The 20,421-nt window shown below is 49.1% G+C and overlaps 1 protein-coding gene and 1 pseudogene across 1 annotated transcript in view; both read left to right on the plus strand.

Moving 5' to 3' along the window:
- Window positions 1-564: 564 nt before the first annotated feature.
- On the plus strand, window positions 565-7,567 carry LOC123455515 (annotated as a pseudogene).
- Window positions 7,544-20,421, plus strand: part of Esyt3 (extended synaptotagmin 3) — a 53,150-nt gene continuing 40,272 nt past the window's right edge. Inside the window, exon 1 of the mRNA XM_004664362.2 lies at window positions 7,544-7,949. Within this exon, the coding sequence (XP_004664419.1) occupies window positions 7,611-7,949 (339 nt within the window). The 5' untranslated portion in view covers window positions 7,544-7,610. The remainder of the gene's footprint in view (window positions 7,950-20,421) is intronic.

Genomic DNA, 20,421 nt, shown 5'->3' on the forward strand with positions numbered 1-20,421 from the left:
AAAATTTACTTAAAAAAATTTTTTTGTTGGGCTGGAGGGATGGCTTAGCAGTTAAGGCGTTTGCTGCAAAGCCAAAGGACCAAGGTTCGATTCTCCAGGACCCACATTAGTCAGATGCACAAGGGGGCACATGTGTCTGGAGTTCATTTGCAGTGGCCAGAGGCCCCAGTGTGCATTCTCTCTCTCTCCCCCACCCTCTTTCTCTCTGTCAAATAAATAAAAATAAAATATTTTATAAAAAATTTTTTTTTGTTTATTTTTATTTATTTATTTGAGAGTGACAGAGAGAGAAAGAGGCAGGGGGGGTGCGCCAGGGCCTCCAGCCCTAATTGGCCACTTTTATAGGTTGATTGTGTTCCTCAAAAAGCTATGCTTAGTACCTGGGAATGCTTAGTAATCTTAGTACCTGGGAATCAAGTTGAGACCAGATCAGATTACCATGAGCCCTAAATCCAATGACTGACACCCTTTTAAGAAAAGGGAAATGAGGAAGAAAGCTGCCGGCACGCGTCGTCCTCGGGTCTCGCTCTCCCCGGGCCGCCGTGTAATTTTTGAACTACCAACCCGTGCATTTTTGCGGATTAATCTCGTGTGTCCTGATCGCCATGGCTCAGCTCCAGGCACGCTTTTACACTGAAAACAAGAAATACACAGTTGATGATGTTCCCTTCTCAATTCCTGCCACCTCTGAAACTGCTGACCTCAGTAGCATCATTAATAAACTACTTCAGGCCAAAAATGAGTTGCACAAGCATGTGGAGTTTGATTTCCTTATCAAGGGCCAGTTTCTGCGAATGCCCTTGGTCAAGCACATGGAACTAGAGAACATTTCATCGGAAGAGGTTGTGGAGTTAGAATATGTGGAGAAATACACCGCACCCCAGCAGAGCAGTGCATGTTCCATGATGACTGGATCAGTTCAATTGAAGGGGCAGAGGAATGGATCTTAACTGGTTCTTATGATAAGACTTCTCGAATCTGGTCCTTGGAAGGAAAGTCAATAATGACAATTGCGGGACATACAGATGTTGTGAAAGATGTGGCTTGGGTAAAAAAAGATAGTTTGTCTTGCTGGCTCCTGAGCGCCTCCATGGATCAGACGATCCTCCTGTGGGAGTGGAATGTGGACGGGAACAAGGTGAAAGCCCTGCACTGCCGCAGGGGGCATGCCGGCAGTGTGGACTCCATAGCTGTCGATAGCTCCGGGACTAAACTTTGCAGCGGTTCCTGGGATAAGATGCTAAAGATCTGGTCTACAGTCCCGACAGATGAAGAAGATGAAATGGAGGAGTCTACAGATCGTCCAAGAAAGAAACAAAAAACAGAGCAGTTGGGGCTGACAGGGACTCCCATAGTGACCCTCTCTGGCCACACAGAAGCAATTTCCTCAGTACTGTGGTCAGATGCTGAAGAAATCTGCAGTGCATCTTGGGACCACACAATTAGAGTGTGGGATGTTGAGTCTGGTGGTCTTAAGTCAACTTTGTCAGGAAACAAAGTGTTTAATTGTATTTCCTATTCTCCACTTTGTAAACGTCTGGCATCTGGAAGCACAGATAGACATATCAGACTGTGGGACCCTCGAGCTGAAGATGGTTCTTTGGTGTCACTGTCCCTGACCTCACATACAGGCTGGGTCACATCGGTGAAGTGGTCTCCTACCCATGAACAGCAGCTGATCTCAGGCTCTTTAGCTAATATTGTCAAGCTGTGGGACACAAGAAGTTGCAAGGCTCCTCTCTATGATTTGACTGCTCATGAAGATAAAGTCCTAAGTGTGGACTGGACAGACACAGGGCTGCTTCTGAGGGGAGGAGCGGACAACAGGCTGTCCTTCTACAGATACTCTCCTACCACTTCCCACGTGGTCGTGCGACCATGGATAATTTCATCACGGACGCTTTTTCTTGTTGGGATTTTGTTTTGTTTTGTTTTGTTTTTTTGAGATTGGTAGAGTCTCACTGTAATGCCATAGACACTTTATAAATTAAACTGGTAGAGAATCATCAGATTACATCGTTAACACAGAGACGGAAAACACCCTTTTAAAGTTTGCATAATGGTTCACCCTTCATAATAGGGAACATTTTACTATATTGTGTCTTTCTTTTGTGTTTATGAAATTATAGTATGTGGCCTGTATTCTCTACCTTATGTAGACTCTTAAAATTATACTGGTTTAAAATTTAAAAAAAAAAAAGAAAAGGGAAATTTGGGGCTGGAGAGATGGCTTAGTGGTTAAGTGCTTGCCTGTGAAGCCTAAGGACCACTGCTCGAGGCTCAATTCTCCAGGACCCACGTTAGCCAGATGCACAAGGGGGTGCACACATCTGGAGTTTGTCTGCAGTGGCTGGAGGCCCTGGCGCGCCCATTCTCTCTTTCTCTATTTGCCTCTTTCTCTGTGTCTATCGGTCTCAAATAGATAAAAAAATAAAATAAAATAAATTTTTTAAAGTGGCCAATTAATGTTTGAGATAACGTACTCTGCTGGTGCAATGTGATGAATTTTCAAATGAGCACTGCCAAAAAGCTCAATCTCCCTGGGTTGTACGCGTAATCAGGCAATCCAAGAATGTTTTTGTGCGATGTACTAACTAGATGTCCAAGTGAAGGAAAATAGTAGCTCTAATGTTCAGGCACAGGCTTGAGTTCATATAACTATGAATTTTAGATGTCATATAACTCAATCCCACAAATTTATGAAAGTAATATGATGACATAAAGAGGGTTTAGCCGGGCGTGGTGGCGCACGCCTTTAATCCCAGCACTTGGGAGGCAGAGGTAGGAGGATCGCCGTGAGTTCAAGGCCACCCTGAGACTACAGAGTTAATTCCAGGTCAGCCTGGACCAGAGTGAGACCCTACCTCGAAAAACAAACAAACAAACAACAACAACAAAAAAGAGGGTTTAGAAGGCTGGGCATGGTGATGCACACCTTTAATCCCAGCACTCAGGAGGCTGAAATGGGAGGAACTGCTGTGAGTTCGAGGCCAGCCTGAGATTACATATTGAATTCCAGGTCAGCCTAGGCTAGAATGAGCTCCTACTTTGAAAAACAAAAGCTTTTATTTAGAAGAGGGGGAAATCAAGTCATAACCCAACCATCCTAAGGTACTGTGCAGGAGACTTAGGAGAAAGGGACATTCCAGGGAGCGGAACCCAAAAGCCTGACACGCACACAGAAAAGGTTATGCAGTAGGGGCAAATAAGTCCCGCAGGAAGTCCACAGGTCTAGTGCTGGACGTCAGTCCTGGTGGGTGTGCATTCCTTCACAACCAACTGACCTTTTACCTTCCTCAAACAGGGCGTATTTCATATGCTTGTGACAACCCACTAAGCCAGTTAGGGCATCTGGGTGTGACCGTGGTGTGTGTGAAGAGTGAGGTGAATGGGAAGGTAAATACAGTTGCAGACTCCAAGAGCCATGGCAGCAGGTAACAAAACAGGATTGAGGCAGGAGAATGGAACAAAGAGTGAGGTTTGAAAGCAAAGACTACAAAATTAGCCTATGAAGGAAACTTGTTGACAAATGGAGTCAGGAAAACACACACACACACACAGACACACGTGAAGACGTCAGATAGAACTCGTTTAAGGAAGCCTGCACTATGCAAATGAGAGAGCAAGCCACATTATATAAATGACCTGTAAACATCCCACTCCTGACCCAAACATGGTGGTGCACACCTTTAATCCCAGCACTTGGCAGGCAGAGGTAGAAGGATCACTGTGAGTTCCAGGCCAGTCTGGGACCACAGAATGAGTTTCAGGTCAGCCTAGGCTAGATTGAGACCCTACTTTGAAACAACAACAACAAAAAGTCTCAATCATTTGGGTTATTGATCTTCTAAACCTTCCTCCTAGCTCTACCTCACTTCCTCTATTTGAAGTATGTATTCCTTTCATTAAGTAGAAACGGTATGGACACATGATGGGTTGGTACCATCATTTCCCTCTTCCCTTCCCCCGTTCCGCTGAGGGCCCTCCCCCGTGGGACTGCTGGCATTCACCATGGGGTAGAGAGTTATGAGCTGTGAGAGCAGCAGCCATTGGGGGGCAGGAGGGGTGATGCCTCTAGATATTCCCTCCCACCCTGCACCTCTTACAATCTTTCCGCCCCCTCTTCCACAAAATTCCCTGATGAAACGGAGGGTGTGTCTTAAGTCTATTTGAGTGCTGTGCTCTCAACAACTTGTGGGTTTCTGCCTTGGTGCGTTTTGAGGATCCCCGATGTCTGTGTCCATCACGCTGGCGCTGGCTGTCAGGCTCGCCATGAAGCAGCACTCTTGCTCAGCTCACCAGTTACTCAGTGGCTTCACCTGGGCCCTGGCTGATACCAGAGGGGTAGTTTTATCTCTTTGGTTCTAACTGCCGCAGGGGGCAGGGTCCCGGCAGTTCTTAATAAGCTATCCCTGCTTCTGTGACTAGCCATGTGTCTCTGTTTAATTCCCTGCTCCAGTAAACAAGACCCTGAGGGTGCCCACTGAGCTTCACATCCCCGTTACAGGGTCAAGGTATTTTCTCTGGACCTGTGCACCTGTGCGCTGCAGAGCTGGATGCCATGGGAAAGGTGCTGTGCTCTTCAGGGACAAGGCAGGCAGGTTAATGCTTCCTTGAGGGCCAGCCCCTTCTGCCTCGGATCTGTGGAGACTTCCCTGCATTCTTAACACGCATTCCCATTTCTTTATGCGGGTACTGGGGAATTGACCCCTGGGTCAGCATACTTTACAAGCAAGTGCTTTTAACCATTGAGCCATCTCCTCAACCCCAGTCCCATTTCTTTAGCTGCTGGTTTGGGCCAACCGAGAAAGAAATATCTTAAGAAATGGATTTTGGGGCTGGAGAGATGGCTTAGCGGTTAAGCGCTTGCCTGTGAAGCCTAAGGACCCCGGTTCAAGGCTCGGTTCCCCAGGTCCCACGTTAGCCAGATGCACAAGGGGGCGCACGCATCTGGAGTTCGTTTGCTGAGGCTGGAAGCCCTGGCGCGCCCATTCTCTCTCTCTCCCTCTATCTGTCTTTCTCTCTGTGTCTGTCGCTCTAAAATAAATAAATAAAAAGTTAAAAAAAAAAAAGAAATGGATTTTGTAGTGAAATAATGGGAGAAACAGTGAGTTAAATGATGTTTAACAGTTCATACCTGTAGTATGTTTTATAAACTTGAACATATGTGACTCCCAAAAGGAACTCCAGTGGTCAGCATTTCTTAGGGTGATTTCCCAGACTACCTTAGGTAACCTATGTTAAGTTAAGGAGCTTTCAGTTTCTGTTTTGGCCAAGTCCTGGAAAGCTAAAAACAAAAGAGAAGATTTTCTGACTGCCAGGAACACAACCATTACCAAAAAAAAATCAGTGCAGTGAGTAATTTTACCCATGGTGGGGGAGAAGAAGGGAGAGGAGTTAAGGAAGAAGGGGAGTCAGGGAAAGAAGAACAGAGAAAAAAAGTTCGTTTTTAATTTTATTTATTTGTAAGGAGAGAGTGAGCGAGAGAGAATGGGTACACCAGGCCTCATGCTATTGCAAACAAATTCCAGATGCACGTGCCACTTTGTGCATCTAGTTTATGTGAGAATTGAATTGAACCCAGGCCATCAGGCTTGGCATGAAAGTGCCTTAGCCATGGAGCCATCTCTCCAGCCCCCATGTTAAAAAAAATTATTTGTCAGGAGAGAGAGAGGATGCCAGAGCTTTCTGCCACTGCACATGGACTCTGCATGCACGTGCTACTTTGTGAATCTGGCTTTACATGGTGCTGAGGCTTCGAACCCAGATCATTAGGATTTGCAAGCAGGTGCCATTAACAACTGAGCCATCTCCAGCCCAAGAAAACAGTTTTCTTTGGGTTGCCATCCATCGGGCTTATAGTAGACAGCCTCAGGTCGCTGGGATGAACCTCCAGACCAGATACAGTTTATGGGAGGAAAAAGGGATTTATTTGAAGCTTACAGATCCAGGCGATGCTCCATAATGGCAGAAGAAGCTGGCCCACTTTCACAGGTCCAAGCAGAGTGCAGAGAAGCCAGAAGTCACCACCAGCACCACAAGCAAGCACACTTAGGAACTCCAGACAAAGCTCAGGCACTTTGCATATCTTTAGACTGGAATTCCAAATCCACCCCACACATTAGGATCTGCCTCCTCCAGTCATGTGGCTGTAGATCTAAATTACAAACTTTAACAAAATCCTGAATATATTTGGGGCCATCTATTCAAACCACCACAGGGCTCAACTCCAAAGTCACATCCCCATTCCTGATGTGATCTCTCATATGTGCCTACGGTGTGTGTCCTCCACAAGAGGAACCCTGAAATTACAAATTCAGTGCTCCACCTGCTCGGACGGCTCAGACAGGGCTCAACAGAATCCATGAGCTCTGCTCACTCCCAAGCACCCCAGGGGCTTGCTCCTCCTTTGTCTTTTTCACTCACAGGCCTCGTGTCTTTGCTCAGTGCCTGGCAGCTGAGCAGGACTACCTGGCCCTCTCAGGTACCCAGTCTAAGGACACAGGGAAATAAGCTCCCCACTGACTCTCTGAAGAAAGTTGGGAGACTGCAGCGCAGGTTGAAGGGCACAAGAGGGACCCTGAGCTCCGCTTGGCCGTCCAGGGGGACAAGGTCCACCTTTTACAGATGCCATTGGAGGGATCATCGAGGAGGACACTCAGGGCCAGTTGGAGGGCCCAGACACAGGGTCAGATCCTGGGCTGAGGAGCTGTTAGTTCAGACAGGCTCCCAAAATGCAGTCACCAAGGACAGCAGGGGCGACAGAGACATAACAAAGAAGGTTATCCACATTCCTCAAGAAACTGCCCAGCTATTATCCCTTCCTTGCCTCAAAATGCTCCCAGGTCATGGCTTCCTGCACCCTTATCTCCTAAGTTGCCTGCTCACTGGTCTGGTCTCACACCCTAGCCATCTGAAATGGCTAATGTTAGGAACGAAGGAGTTCTTTTCCCTTCCTCACCTTCCTCCAACTGAGGAGCCCTCTAAAGCCCACTGTCTGGAATCTCAGGTTGACTGCGCTCCGCTCTGAGAGTCAGTCCTGGCGGCTCGGGTTTCTCCCAGCAAAAGCTTTCCTCTTTGCCCGGCGGTCTCGGTCACTCCCCAACCTTACAGGGAGGAAGCCCCAAAAGCTGGCCTGTGAGGGGCCGCGAATGCCCGGCTAAATGGCTACACAAGACTTGAGGGCGGAAAATGGGTTTTAGGTGACTGTCCATGGTAAGACAGTTTCCCACGCCACTGTCAGTCACAACCGTCTGGAGCAGCACTTCGCCCACCCCAAGTGGACACTGACCCTTGCACCAGACCGCCTGCTCCAAAGACGGAGCTCACAGCCGCTGATGAGGCCTGTGGCCGGGTGTCCACGCCCCGCCCGTGCCCGCCTCCCGGGGCGGAGACTTCCCGCCTCGCGGCTCCGCCCGCGCGTTCTGCTCCCGGGACCTGGCGCTCTCCGCCCGCCGAGCGCTGGAGCTCGGAACGGCCGGGGCCGCAGGTGAGCCCGGGCGGACGCAGGTCGGGTCCCCGGCGCCGGAGGACAGATGAGCCCAGGCATCGGGGCGCGCAGGCCTGAGCTCGGGTGACGCTTTTGGAGAGGGTCAGACGGCGGCCGAGATATGCGAGCGGAGGAGCTCTGCGCCCCCGGAGCGCCCCGCGGCCCGGGCACCCACGACGGGACCCATCGAGCCCGGACCCCGGAGCTGCGCCTGTCCAGCCAGCTGCTGCCCGAGCTCTACGGTTTCGCGGCGCGCGTGCTCTTCTACCTGGCCCCGGTGTACCTCGCCGGCTACCTGGGGCTCAGCGTCACCTGGCTGCTGCTCGGAACCCTGCTGTGGATGTGGTGGCGCCGGAACCGCCGCGGGAAGCTGGGGCGCCTGGAGGCCGCCTTCGAGTTCCTGAACCACGAGCGCCAGTTCATCAGCCGCGAGCTGCTGGGCCAGCACCTGCCTGCCTGGGTGAGCCGCGCCGCGGGGGTTTGGAGGTTGAGGGGAACCCCCCAGGGAGGGCGCGCCCCCTGGCCACAGCTCGCTCGGCTCCCCCGGCTCCAGGCGCGGGGCTCCGGGACGGCGATGGGATCTGGGAGGTGGGAAGCCCAAGCTTTCACCCAGGGGTTCAGAGCCGAAGACTAGACGCGGGCGGGACACACCCAGTAGAAAAACAAGGGCGAGCAGGACTCGGTAAAGTTACTGGAGTGGTGCGGAGGACGCCGGGCGCAGCAGGCGCGCGCGAGGCCCGAGCTGCCGGGATGGAAACGGGCGGCTCTGGTCGTCCTCGGGTGAGGACCGGGGCTGGGCGGGTTCCTCCGCGGGGCTACAGGTGCGAGGGCCTGGATGCTGCGCGGGCACCTCCAGCCTCTCGCTCCGCCTGTGGGGATGGATGCTCAGGCCTGGCACTCCAGCACTCCACTTGCAAAACCCGCCTCTTGGTGGCGCAGGGCCTGAACCGAGCTTTCCAGAAGTGTCTGGTCCCAGGCATCACCTGGCTCACTTAACAAAACACGTTCCTGGCCCCACTGGCCAACTGTCCGGGTGGAACCCAGGAATGCTGAGTGAGTCTTATGATCCCGGGAGTTTGGCAAACATTGACAAGAGGAGAGTTCATTTCTTCTCCAAGGGCTGGTCTGTGACAGTCCTGCCTGTCTGTCCTCTGCACTCTTAGATTTCTTTCCCGTAGTGCAGACCCATCAGGGAAATGTCCAGAAGTCCCCAGGCCGCCCATTTCCTCTGGTTTGTATGTGGCTTGAATTATAAAATCCAGCTAGGTATTACCTCCTCACACCCGCCTGTGATAGGAACATGTAGTGTGGGTTTCAAAAGAAACTATGAGAAAGGCCTCTGCATATTTATTTTAACTTGAGGACGTAGGGAGAGAAAGAGAGAAAGAGAAATCGAGCCTTGCTTTATTTAGCTTGCAAGGGCCATCAATCATCACAAAGTACCAGAGACAGAGTGGCTTGAGAGAGAGACAGACAGACAGACAGACAGGGACAGAAACAGAGAAGGGAGGGAGGGAGAGAGGGAGAGAGAGAGGGGGGAGAGAGGCGGGGGGAGAAAGAAATTGAGCCTTGCTTTTTTAGTGTGCAAGCGCCACCATCACAAAGTACCAGAGACATGGTGGCTTGAGAGAGAGACAGAGAGGGAGGGAGAGAGAGAAAGAGAACTCGAGCCTTGCTTTATTTAGTGTGCATCACAGAGTGCCAGAGACATGGTGGCTTGAACAACAGAAATTTATCACTTCACAATTCTGGAGGTAGTATGTTCAAGACCAAGGTGTCTGCAAGGTTGACTTCTGAGGCCTCTCCCCTCTGCTTAGGTGTGACCTCTCTGCCTTCACAAGCTCTTCCCTCTATGTTCTTGTGTTCAAGTTCCTCTTCACATAATGACACCAATCATTCATTGTGTGAAGGTCCATTCTAATGACCCCATTTTGATTTAGTTACATCTGTCAACACCATCTCCAAGGGCAGTCACATTCTGAGGTCCCAGGGTTTAGAACATATGGATTTGGGGAAGGGAGACACAATTTAGCCCATAGCAGTGATATTTTATATGTGGATTGGCAGTAACGCTTTGTAAATATGAGTCCATATTTGAGGGTTGAGGAGGCCATAGACTTGCTGATAATAGCGCACAATTATAAACTTCAATGAGCATTTAGAGTGTCAGCTATGGGAGTAGTGCTTGGGGGTCTCCAGAGAAAAAATTTAAGCAGAAAAAGGAATTCTTTGGAAGGAATTTTGTTTGTCCTGGCTTCTGTGTGATGTCTGTAGAAGCTGAGGGCAGGCTTCATCTGTTCACAGCCCTTTCTCGCTGTTGAAGGGGCCCAGGGTTCCTTTACCTCTGTTGTGACAACATACATCACTGCCTTCAGATGATGACGGTAGGCCCATGAATCGTTGCTAAATAGCATCCTTGCTTCTCTCCCCTTCCTGTACTGGGGAGGCCTCTAGACATTTAGTCATGTGCAAAGGCAGTGTGTGAAATTGGACCAAGAATCAGATCTTGTGGGTGCACTGACATCCATCCTTACACACACATACACACACACACTTACACGTAAGGACAGCTCAGCTTTGAGGAAGGCATGGTACCCCAGAAACAACATGGGCCTAGGCAACAGGGAACTCAGCCCAAACCCCAAAAGAACCTCTTAAGTCTTTAACCTACAACCTGTATCTCAGGTGTGACCCAGCTGGGCATGGGCACATACAGAGGATGGTGATGGTGTCTTTCCAAGATGGCAGTCTCGGATGGAAGACTGAGGCATGGTGGATAGTTGTTGTGGGAGTTCTGGGGTGTCAGAGGCGGGAGCCTGTATAGTGTCTAGTCAGGGGTCTAACCTGGAGTGACTAACAAGCTCTTGGTTTCCATGTCAGGCTGTCAATAGACCAAGCTCTCCTTGCCTCCTAAAGGGTCTTAGCAAAGCTCTTACACCTACCTGATCAATATGGAGGGCCAGAACTTGATTCACTTTAATGTTATTTATTTATTTGAGAGGAAGGGAGAGAAAGATGGAGAGAGAGAGAGAGAGAGAAAATGTGCATGCCAGGGCCTCTAGCCACTGCAAATGAACTCCACCTTGTGCATCTGGCTTATGTGGGAATTGAACCTGGGTCCTTAGACTTCACAGCAAGTATTTGAGCTGCTAATCCATCTCTCCAATCCATTTTTAAAAATTATTTATTTGAGAGAGAAAGGCAGAGAAAGGATGGCAGATTCATTTTCAGGATTGAGGCAGTGGCACTCCACCGGGCTCTGCTGGCTGAGGGAGGCAAGCGAGGCCTGGTGGCATGGGCTGGCAACTCTGAGAGGGCTGCGTGTGCTTGGCCTGGCGGACGTGTGTGCTTGGAGTTGATGGACAGGACCAGGCAGAAGTGATGGAGCTTGGGCCTGAATGTGAAGGACCACACGCTTGGACGACTCCGCAGAAAGCGGAGTATGGGGGGCCGGGGAGCAGTGAGCCCAAGTGGAGAGACCCCAAGTGTGAAAACAATTCGAGCCAGGTTGGTCGTAGTGGGTGGAAAGTGACGCGAGACGTAGCAGTGACACACTAGCTGGCCAGTGACCTGTGGACTAGGGTGAAGGTAGGACCTGGGGGTGCTCTCTGGTGCCTGTTGCTGTGACTGGGATTCCAGACTGAGAAGCAGGTCTGGAGAGAGAGCTCACCCTTGAGTAGCTGGAAAGAGCACACAACTCAGCTCGTGTGTGGGCCTCATGCAGGACGTACGGGAGGCCTGGAGCCTGCCTGGTTGCACATTCTGCTCCCTTTCTGCTTCCCTAAGAATGGGAATTCACAGTGCTTGTAAAGTTAGGGAGAGAGGGAACCTTGGCTGTGGTGAGCAGCAACATTTGCCCAGGACCTTGGAGCATAGATAGATAAAGGGCGATCTTTACTATTCCATGTCAACCTTTTAACTTTAGCATCCCCTTTTAAAGGGTGTGTGTGTGTGTGTAAAACGCAGGAAATGGGAAATGGTTGGCTTGACATGGGTAGCTGGGGAATTGAACCCAGGCCACCAGACTTTGCAAGCAAGCAACTTTAGCCACTGAGCCATCTCCCAGCCCTTACCTAGCACATCTGTTTTGAGAAATTATCTCCTTGCGTGGGAGGTGAGATGATGTCTTATGACCGGCTTTGATGTCAGAGAAACATTTTCACAAATTACCAGATCACAAATCAATAATGGGGAGTCTGAAGTGGGGGGGAAAAAAGCCTCTTTGGTGACTGCCACACTTGGGACAGCCGCGCACGGTTGTCTCCACTGCAGTGGCCCTTGTGGGTGGGGAGGGGGCTTTCTAGTCCTCCTGCTACTACACTGGGTGCTGGTTGGAAAAGGCACCTTTCCCCAATTTGCACCAGTCTCTGTGATAGAGTGGAGTCCGGCCAGGCAGTCCTGAGACTGAGATGGCTCTTCCCTGCCAATCTGTAGCTGCCATTGTTAGCCCTGGGCTGTGCCCTTCTTTCTTTCCCAGTCAGAATCCTCTCAACACATTGCTCCAAGCTGCTGACTATAGAATTGCTTTCCTCGCTAAGCCCGTTCCCCACGTGGTTGGATAGTCTTCGAAGAGCCATCTAATTCCTGATAGCTGATTTTAGTCAAACTTCACACAGTCTGACCCTCTTCTAAGCTGCCTTCCATGGAAGATGGAGCTCAAGGGGGGAGGGGGGGCTCTTCTGATTTGAAGGGCCATGAAGGAAGCCCCGAGGATCCCTGCCTATGAATGTGGCCTGGGTGGAGAAGACAGAGGTGGCCCTGCTCCTGGCCCTTGAACCTGGACAGCTGCACACTGTCATGAGTAGATTCTCCAGTAAGGGGTTTAAACATGTGTATCCGCCTGCGACTCATTTTGTGTTGCTGGGGATTGGACCCAAGGCCTCAGGAATGCTAGGCAAGCGCTCCACCACTCAGGCATCCCCCCTTAGGTATATTTTTGAAGGAATCCACAGGCACCTCAGTAGCTGTCCTTGTCAGGGGGTGGGGACTCTGCAGCACAGCGACAGGTGACAGGTGTGAGACCCTTGAAACTACGGGTTCACTTTGTTGAACCACTCTTAGTTTCCACGTGCTGTTTGTGGCGAGCGGAATGTTTGAAAACCCCGTTTCTCAGAGCCAGAGGTAACCCCCGTGCCCACGTCTCAGCACTGTGGAAGTGGAGACAGGAGGATCAGGGGTGTAAAGCCAGCCTCAACCGCACAGCAAGTTCAAAGACAGCCTGGGCTACCTGAGACCCTGTCTTAACAAAACAACAACAAAAACCTCGTGCAAGCCAGGCACAAGGTGCTCAGCAAGGGCTACCACTTTAAACGCCCCAGTTTCCCAAGCTTCCTAATGACTTTTTCCTAATAGGAAACTAATGACTTGAGTATTCTAGGAGCAAATGTGCCTTTGGGCAGCTGGTGGGTTGCAGACAGTAGAGCAGATAGGGGGTGCACAGAGCACCCCAGGGAGGCTCCCTCGCACCAGGCTCTTCCTGGGCCTGCTTTAGTGCTCTGGAGACTCCAACTGTGGTGCCCCAGTGAGTGCTGGCCACTGGTCTGCCACGCTGACCTTCCTGATCTGCTCCCTTAGCCACTTCCGCAGCACAAGAGCGACCGTCCATCAGGACATCAGTTATTTATCAAGAGCTTCACTTTGTCTCTGCTGTGGTCTGGCTGCTGAGGAGGGAAGTCTGGGAACCCCTCCCCGGCCCTGGGACAGACAGGGTGTGTAAGGGATGAGAGCCAGTGGCTAGGAAAACAGCCTGAGGCAGAGTGGAGAGTGGAAAGAACTGTGGGAAAACTTGGCATTTGTCTGTCTGTGGTTCTGGGTGTAGCTTGGCTTGCTCTCTGGCCAGCTGATAGCCATCGATTGGCAGCTTTGTTGGGCACAATCAACCCTTGTGTACCTGGCTGGCAGGCGGAGCTAATGCGAAGTGGTAGGAAGTGCACGTTCATTGGGGGATACCTGTTTCTGCGTCTCTGTCTCCTTTTCTGGAAATAATGAAGTTTCAGCTGGATGTGGTGGCTCATGTCGTCCCGTCCTTGGGAGGTGAAGGCAGAAGGATCAGAAGTTCAAGATCATCCTTAGCTATATAGCGAATTTGAGGCCAGTTTTGGGCTACATAGAAGCCTATCTCAAAAAAAAAAAAACAAAAAAAAAAACAACCCACTAATAATAAGGGCTGGAGAGATGGATTAGTGGTTAAGGCATTTGCCTGCAAAGCCAAAGAACCCAGGTTCAATTCCCCAGAACCCACGTTAGCCAGATGCACAAGGGGGTGCACGCATCTGGAGTTCATTTGCAGTGGCTGGGAGCTCTGGCATGCCCATTCTCTCACTCTCTGTCTCCCTCTTTCTCTGTCAAATTAAAAAAAAACAATAATAATAAATAATCATGGTGGTAAAGTTGCAGGAGCTACTGTAGGGTCGGAGTGACCAACCTTTTAACATTGTGACATGACCTCATCATCTGTGAGTGTGCTGGGCCACGTCCGTAACGCTGGGGAGATGCGCGCAGACTGCGGGCCGCACTTTGGATATTCCTGCTGCGGAGAGTGTGGAGATCACGAGCCCGTCCCAGGTGGGCTTTTCTTTGTTGTCACGCTCTCCACAGGACCCACTCTCCAACCTTTCTTGCCACTCCCCACCCCAGTCTAACTGGATGTGCACTGGGAATGCCAGCTAGGACAAGTAACAGGGAAATGACCCATCCACACAAAGCAATGGGCATGCCAAGGTGCCAGCAGTGCCCCTGGAACCATCCCCTGGAAGCTTCCCTGCTGGCTGTTCTTGAGGTATCCAGGGCCTCAGTGCTTCACTTTCCTGAGTCTTCTTTCAGTAGGGGAGCAGCGATCCTTCCAGAACCCAAGCTTTCACGGTCTGTCCTGTACTGATACTTCTGTTAGGGAAGGTAAAGGCAGTGAGCTAGCCTGTGCACTCATAGATGCGTTTCCAAAGCTTCCTCCTTGCAGCCGGGTTTCAACATGAGGACTGATGGAAAACCACATGGACTTAGGGGAACTTCTTAACCTTGAGGTGCCTATAGGCTTGGGCAGTCATACAGGCGGCCAGGCAGGGTTTACTCATGTCCCTTGGGTTTCTGCCCCATGTCTTAGTGCTGCTTCATGGATTTACCATGACCTGGGCCAGGATTAGGCAAGAAGAGTGACAGGTCTGGGCCTTATTTCCTCCAAGCCCAGTCGAGGGATCTTAGGCATCTGCATGCTCATCCTCTACTCAGTCAGCAACCATTTCGGGAGGGCTTGCAGTGGGTGAGGCTGGGCCAAAAACGTGACTGGCACACAGTCCTTGCCCTCGGGGAGACAACAGAGTGAGGACTTAGACCCACGAGAGTGCTCTGTTCTAAGACAGCATAATCAGCCCTTGTGGTGGCAGTCCAAGGTGCCAAGCAGCTTGGGGAGGGATCTCCAGCAGGCCGGAAGTAGCTCAGGAAACTTTCTTGGGAGAAGAGGCACCATGGGGTTGAGGACTGTGGTAAGGGTGAGGGACTCTGGCCTCAGAGCTTCCCATAAATTTGGCCACTCGAGATGCAGATTCTGGGACAATAGTTCACAGTACCCAAGCTCACTCTGCCCCTGCTTTGCTTACAAGTGTTGCATCATTGTGAGACAGGAGGGAAACCTCTCCTACAGCCCAGATACCCGAGGATCTGAGTAATTGGGAGATCACATGGTGAATGTGAATCAGGGCCATGGGTGGGCACAGCCCATGTCTTCTTACTGTGTTGCGGCCCCTCCCCAGTGGACAGGAAGGTGTGGTGAGGTGCTCACTGACTTCCGTGGCTCCTGGCTTAGAGCTTTTCAAGCAGGCAGAGGTGGCACTGCTGTGGGACTGTCCCTTGTGGCTTTGGAGGAGCCTCTGGACGCTGTGAACTGCCCTGTAATGACCTGTGAGGGTCTCAGCCCAACTGTCCCATTCAGAGCAGCCAAGAACAGAGAGGAAGGGGCGGGCACAAGATACAGTCTTCAAGTCATGAATCCAGTGACCTACTTGCTCCAAAAGGCCCCACCTCCTAATGTTTTCATCATCTCCCGATAATGACACCAAGTCATGAAGCCACCAGTGGATTGATCCATTGGTGAGGTCAGAGCCCTTGTAATCCAGTCATTTCCCTAAAGCCTCACTCTGACCATGGTTGCACTGGGAACAAAGCCTTCCTTCCACACATGGACCTTTAAAAAAAAAAATTATTGAGGGGCTGCAGAAATGGCTTAGCAGTTAAGGCACTTGCCTACGAAGTTTAAGGACCCAGGTTAGATTCTCCAGTACCCACATACGCCAGATCCGCAAGGTGGCACGTGCATCTGGAGCTCATTTGCAGTGGCTAGAGACCCCGGGCATGCTCAATCTCCCCGCCCCCTCCCAACCATCTGCCTTTCTTTCTTTCTCAATATAATGAATAAATAAATAAAAACATTTAAAAATGTATTTATTTGCTAGAGAGAGGAGTATGGGTGCACCAAGGCCTCCTGCCGCTACTAATGAGCTGCAGACACCCATGCCCCGTTGTGCATCTGGCTTTATGTGTATACTGGGGAATTGAACCTGGCCCACTAGGCAAGCAAATACTTTCAGCCTCTGAGTCATCGCCCCCGCCTCACTCGTGAGCCTCTTGAGGGCTGCTTCCTATCCAAGCTTAGCCCCTTCCTCTTTCTTCATCCCCCTTCCCATCCTCCACACAGTTCCTCCTCCCAGCTGAGCCCAGGGGTTTCCAGCCTCAGCGAACCTAGGACACACACCGCGTTCATAGGTATTGAGGCAAAGGATCTCCCTGGCCCGCATGCTCCCCCTCAGTGAGCACCTTTATAGGGGCCAAGCGACGATCTTCTGACACATCCTGTACTCCAGCCCTAGGAGATGAGGCTTGCCCCCCTCAAGTCATATGGAGTCTCGTTTCCTGTCAGTCCTGTCTTTGCAGCTGGCGGGGCCACTCCTGCTCAAGGTGTCCCAAGCCTGTGTGCCATGTGTCCTTGAATTGCTAAGAGGAAAAACAAAAAACACAAAGCATTTCTCTGCACCACAGAGTGTTTCAGAATGCCAGAGTCATCCACCCATCCCTTTATGCATGTTGTATTTACTTTTTTTATTTTTTAGCATTTGTCCCTTCAAAATTTTTTTTAGTATATTTAGGTATATAAAGTAATGGGTTTAATTACTGAATTTTCATGCATGTGTCATTATCCTTTGTTCTCACTCATGCCTCTTCCCCAGTGGCCTTACCCTTATCCCTGTCTGGCTGGTTCCCCACATTCCCTACATAGTATCCCCTGTACTTTCAGGTCATACATGGCTCTTGCCCCTGCCTTTTATGATCCCTTTTCTAGTTTCATGACTTATATACACATATGTAAATACACACACATATACAATCTTAAACCTAGATTCTGCATATAAGAGAATATGTAGCATTTGTCTTTCTGTGTCTAGCTTATTTTGCTTGACATAATGATTTCCAGTTATACCCATTTTCTTGCAAATGGCATGATTTTCTTTTTCTTTTTCTTTTTTCTTTCTTTTTTTTTTTTTCAGAGGTGGGGTCTCACTCTAGCCCAGGCTGACCTGGAATTCACTACGGAGTCTCAGGGTGGCCTTGAACTCACTGCGATCCTCCTACCTCTGCCTCCCGAGTGCTGGGATTAAAGGCGTGCGCCACCACGCCCGGCTGATTTTATTTTTCTTTATGGCTGCATAAAATTCTACTGTGTATGTGTACTACTTTTTTTAATTTATATGTCTGTTAATGGGCCTCTAGGCTGGTTCCATTTTCTGGCCTCTGTAAATAGGGGAGCAGTAAACATGGATGTGCAGGTATCTCTGTGGTGTGGAGACTAAGAGAGCTTTTGTTGTATAATCAAGATTGTACAGCTTGGAGCTGGAGAGATGGCTTAGCGGTTAAGCGCTTGCCTGTGAAGCCTAAGGACCCCGGTTCGAGGCTCGGTTCCCCAGGTCCCACGTTAGCCAGATGCACAAGGGGGCGCACGCGTCTGGAGTTCGTTTGCAGATGCTGGAAGCCCTGGCACGCCCATTCTCTCTCTCTCCCTCTACCTGTCTTTCTTTCTGTGTCTGTCGCTCTCAAATAAATAAATAAAAAGTTAAAAAAAAAAAAAGGATTGTACAGCTTGGACTGGAGAGATGGCTCAGCGGTTAAGGTGCTTGCCTGCAAAGCCTAACAACCTGAGTTCAGTTCCCCAACACCTACATACAGCCAGATGTACAAAGTGGCATATGTATCTGGAGTTCATTTGCAGTGATTACAGACCCTGGTAGGTCCATTCTCTGCCTCTCTTCTCTCTGTCTCTCTCTCTCCCCTTGCAAACAAGTAAATAAAAATATTAAAGAAAAAAAAGAGTGTATAGTTGGGTCATATGATAGTTCTATTTTTAGTTTTCTTGAGAAATCTCCACACTGATTTCCAAGTACAAGTTTACGTCCACCAACAGTGACTACATCACATCCTGGCCAGCATTTGTTGTCATTTGTTTTCTGGATGGTAGCCATTGTGACTAGGGTGAGATGGAATCCAAAAGCAGTTTTAATTTGCATTTTCCTGATGGCTAAGGATGCTGAACACTTTGTCAAATATTTATTGATCTTCTGGGTTTCCTTTTTGCATAATTGAATATAAACCAGGTAAAAAGCTGGCTTTTATCGTTATAAACATATATGTTTACCCTTGTAGAATATCTGGAAATGGATAAAAGATAAAGTTAGAAAAACCACAATTCACTCAAGAGATCATTAGTTGTAATTTGGTACAATTCTGTGCATAGAAAGTATATGAAAAGTATTTTTATATTCACTTTTAGAGAGAGAGAGAGAGAATGGGCATACAAGAACCGAGGTCATTAGTCTTTGCAGATGAGTGCCTTAACAGCTGAGCCATCTCTCCAGTCCCTGAAAAATTTTTGTTATTGTTATTGTTGTTGGTTTTTTTTTTTTTTTTTCCCCGAGGTAGGGTTTCACTCTAGACCAGGCTGACCTGGAATTCACTATGTAGTCTCAGGCTGGCCTCAAACTCATAGCAGTCCTCCTACCTCAGCCTCCCAAGTGCTGGGATTAAGATGTGCCCCACCGTGACCAGTCTGAAAAGTATTTTTTAAACTTGTACTTTCCTTCCTCCTTATTTAAAAATATATATTCTAGGGCTGGAGAGATGGCTTAGCGGTTAAGGCATTTGCTTGCAAAGCTAAAGGACCTAGGTTCAGTTCCACAGCACCCATGTAAAGCCAGATGCACAAGGTGGCACAAGTTTCTGGATTTCATATGCAGTGGCCAGAGGTCTTTGTATTCTGTATGCCCATTCTCTCCCTCTCCCTCTCTAATAATATATATATATATATATATATATATATATATATATATATATATATATATATATTTTCTTGGCATATTGCATATATTCTCCAAAAACACAATTAAGGACAATGGTATAAATAACATGAATATGACATAAGTCACTGAGACATTTCTTGGACACTGATAATTTGGATATTTCCAAGTTACTGCCCAGTGGCCAGCCGTGGTAGGTGGTGGATCCTCCTATGTCTGTCTGGAGTTTCTCCCTCTGATCCTTCAGCTCAGGTTCCCGCAAAGCCCAAGCATGTCTCGTATCTCTCTGCTTCCCACACCCATTTGTAACTACCAATTTTAATGTCTGACTTTTTCTCCCGTCTGAATGTTCTTTGAAGGCAAGGCTACTGCTCATACATTTCTGTTTTCTCAGCTCCTGGCTCAGCACACTGAAGGTCCTCAATAAAAACCTGTTGAGGGGTTGGGGAGATGACTCAGCAGTTACAATTGCTTGCCTGCAAAGCTTGCTGACCAGGTTCAATTCCCCAAGACCCACATAAAACCAGATGCACAAAGTGGCACATATGTCTGGAGTTCATTTGCAGTGATAGGAGGCCTTGATATGTCCATACTCTCTGTCTCTGTCTGTCTGTCTCCCCCCCCCCCACCTTCTGTGTGTGTGTATATGGCTTTTTGAGATAGGGTCTCACTCTAGCCCAAGCTGGCCTTAAAAACACAACAGTGCAGGGATCAAAGGCATATACTACCATGCCTACCCTCTCTGACTCTCAAACAAATAAATGTATTTTAAAGAAACACCTGGGACTACAGAGATGGCTTAGTGGTTAAAGTGCTTGCCAGCAAAGCCAAAGGACCCAGGTTCTATTCCCCGATATCCACATAAGCCAGATGCACAAGTTGGTGCATGCATCTAGAGTTTGTGGCACTCCCATTTCTCTTTCTCTCAAATAAATAAATAAAATATTAAAAAAAAACCCTGCTGAATGATTGCCACTATAACTGTCTGCTGTGTGGAGCAGACTTTAGTCCACATTTCAGTTTCCCTGGTGGGGTCTTAGAAGTTAAACTGGATAAAGTTTTTGAACTTTTTTTTTTAAGGCAGGTTCTCACTCTAGCCCAGGCTGGCCCGGCACCCACTCTGAACTCCCAGGCTGGCCTCAAGCTCACAGTGAGCCTCCTACCTCGGCCTCCCAAGTACTGGGGTTAAAGCATGCACCACCATGCCTGATTCTTGTGAACATTTTAAAGATACTTTTTTTTTTCACTTTCTTCTGTCTTTATCAGCACAGAATAGTATTATTTTTGCACCCTTGTAAATCTGATTTGAAAGATGATTTTTTTTATTGATGGCTTCCCTAAATATAGACTATAAACCATGATAATTCCCACTCTCCATGCCCATTTCCCCCTCCCAAAACCACCCTCCAGTGAATCACTTCTTTCCAATGTCTCTGTTCTATTATGATGTAGTTACTTTTTTTCCTATTATGAAGGTCTGCTGGAGGTATTGTTATCTGCGGTAAGGTTATGAGTATCAAGGCCATTCTGTGTATGGAAGACAGCATTGACTCATAAACTCTTTCTGCCACCTCTTCCGAAATGGACCCTGAGCCTCAG

Source organism: Jaculus jaculus, chromosome 17 (genome assembly GCF_020740685.1).
Source record: "Jaculus jaculus isolate mJacJac1 chromosome 17, mJacJac1.mat.Y.cur, whole genome shotgun sequence".
Taxonomy (NCBI): domain Eukaryota; kingdom Metazoa; phylum Chordata; class Mammalia; order Rodentia; family Dipodidae; genus Jaculus; species Jaculus jaculus.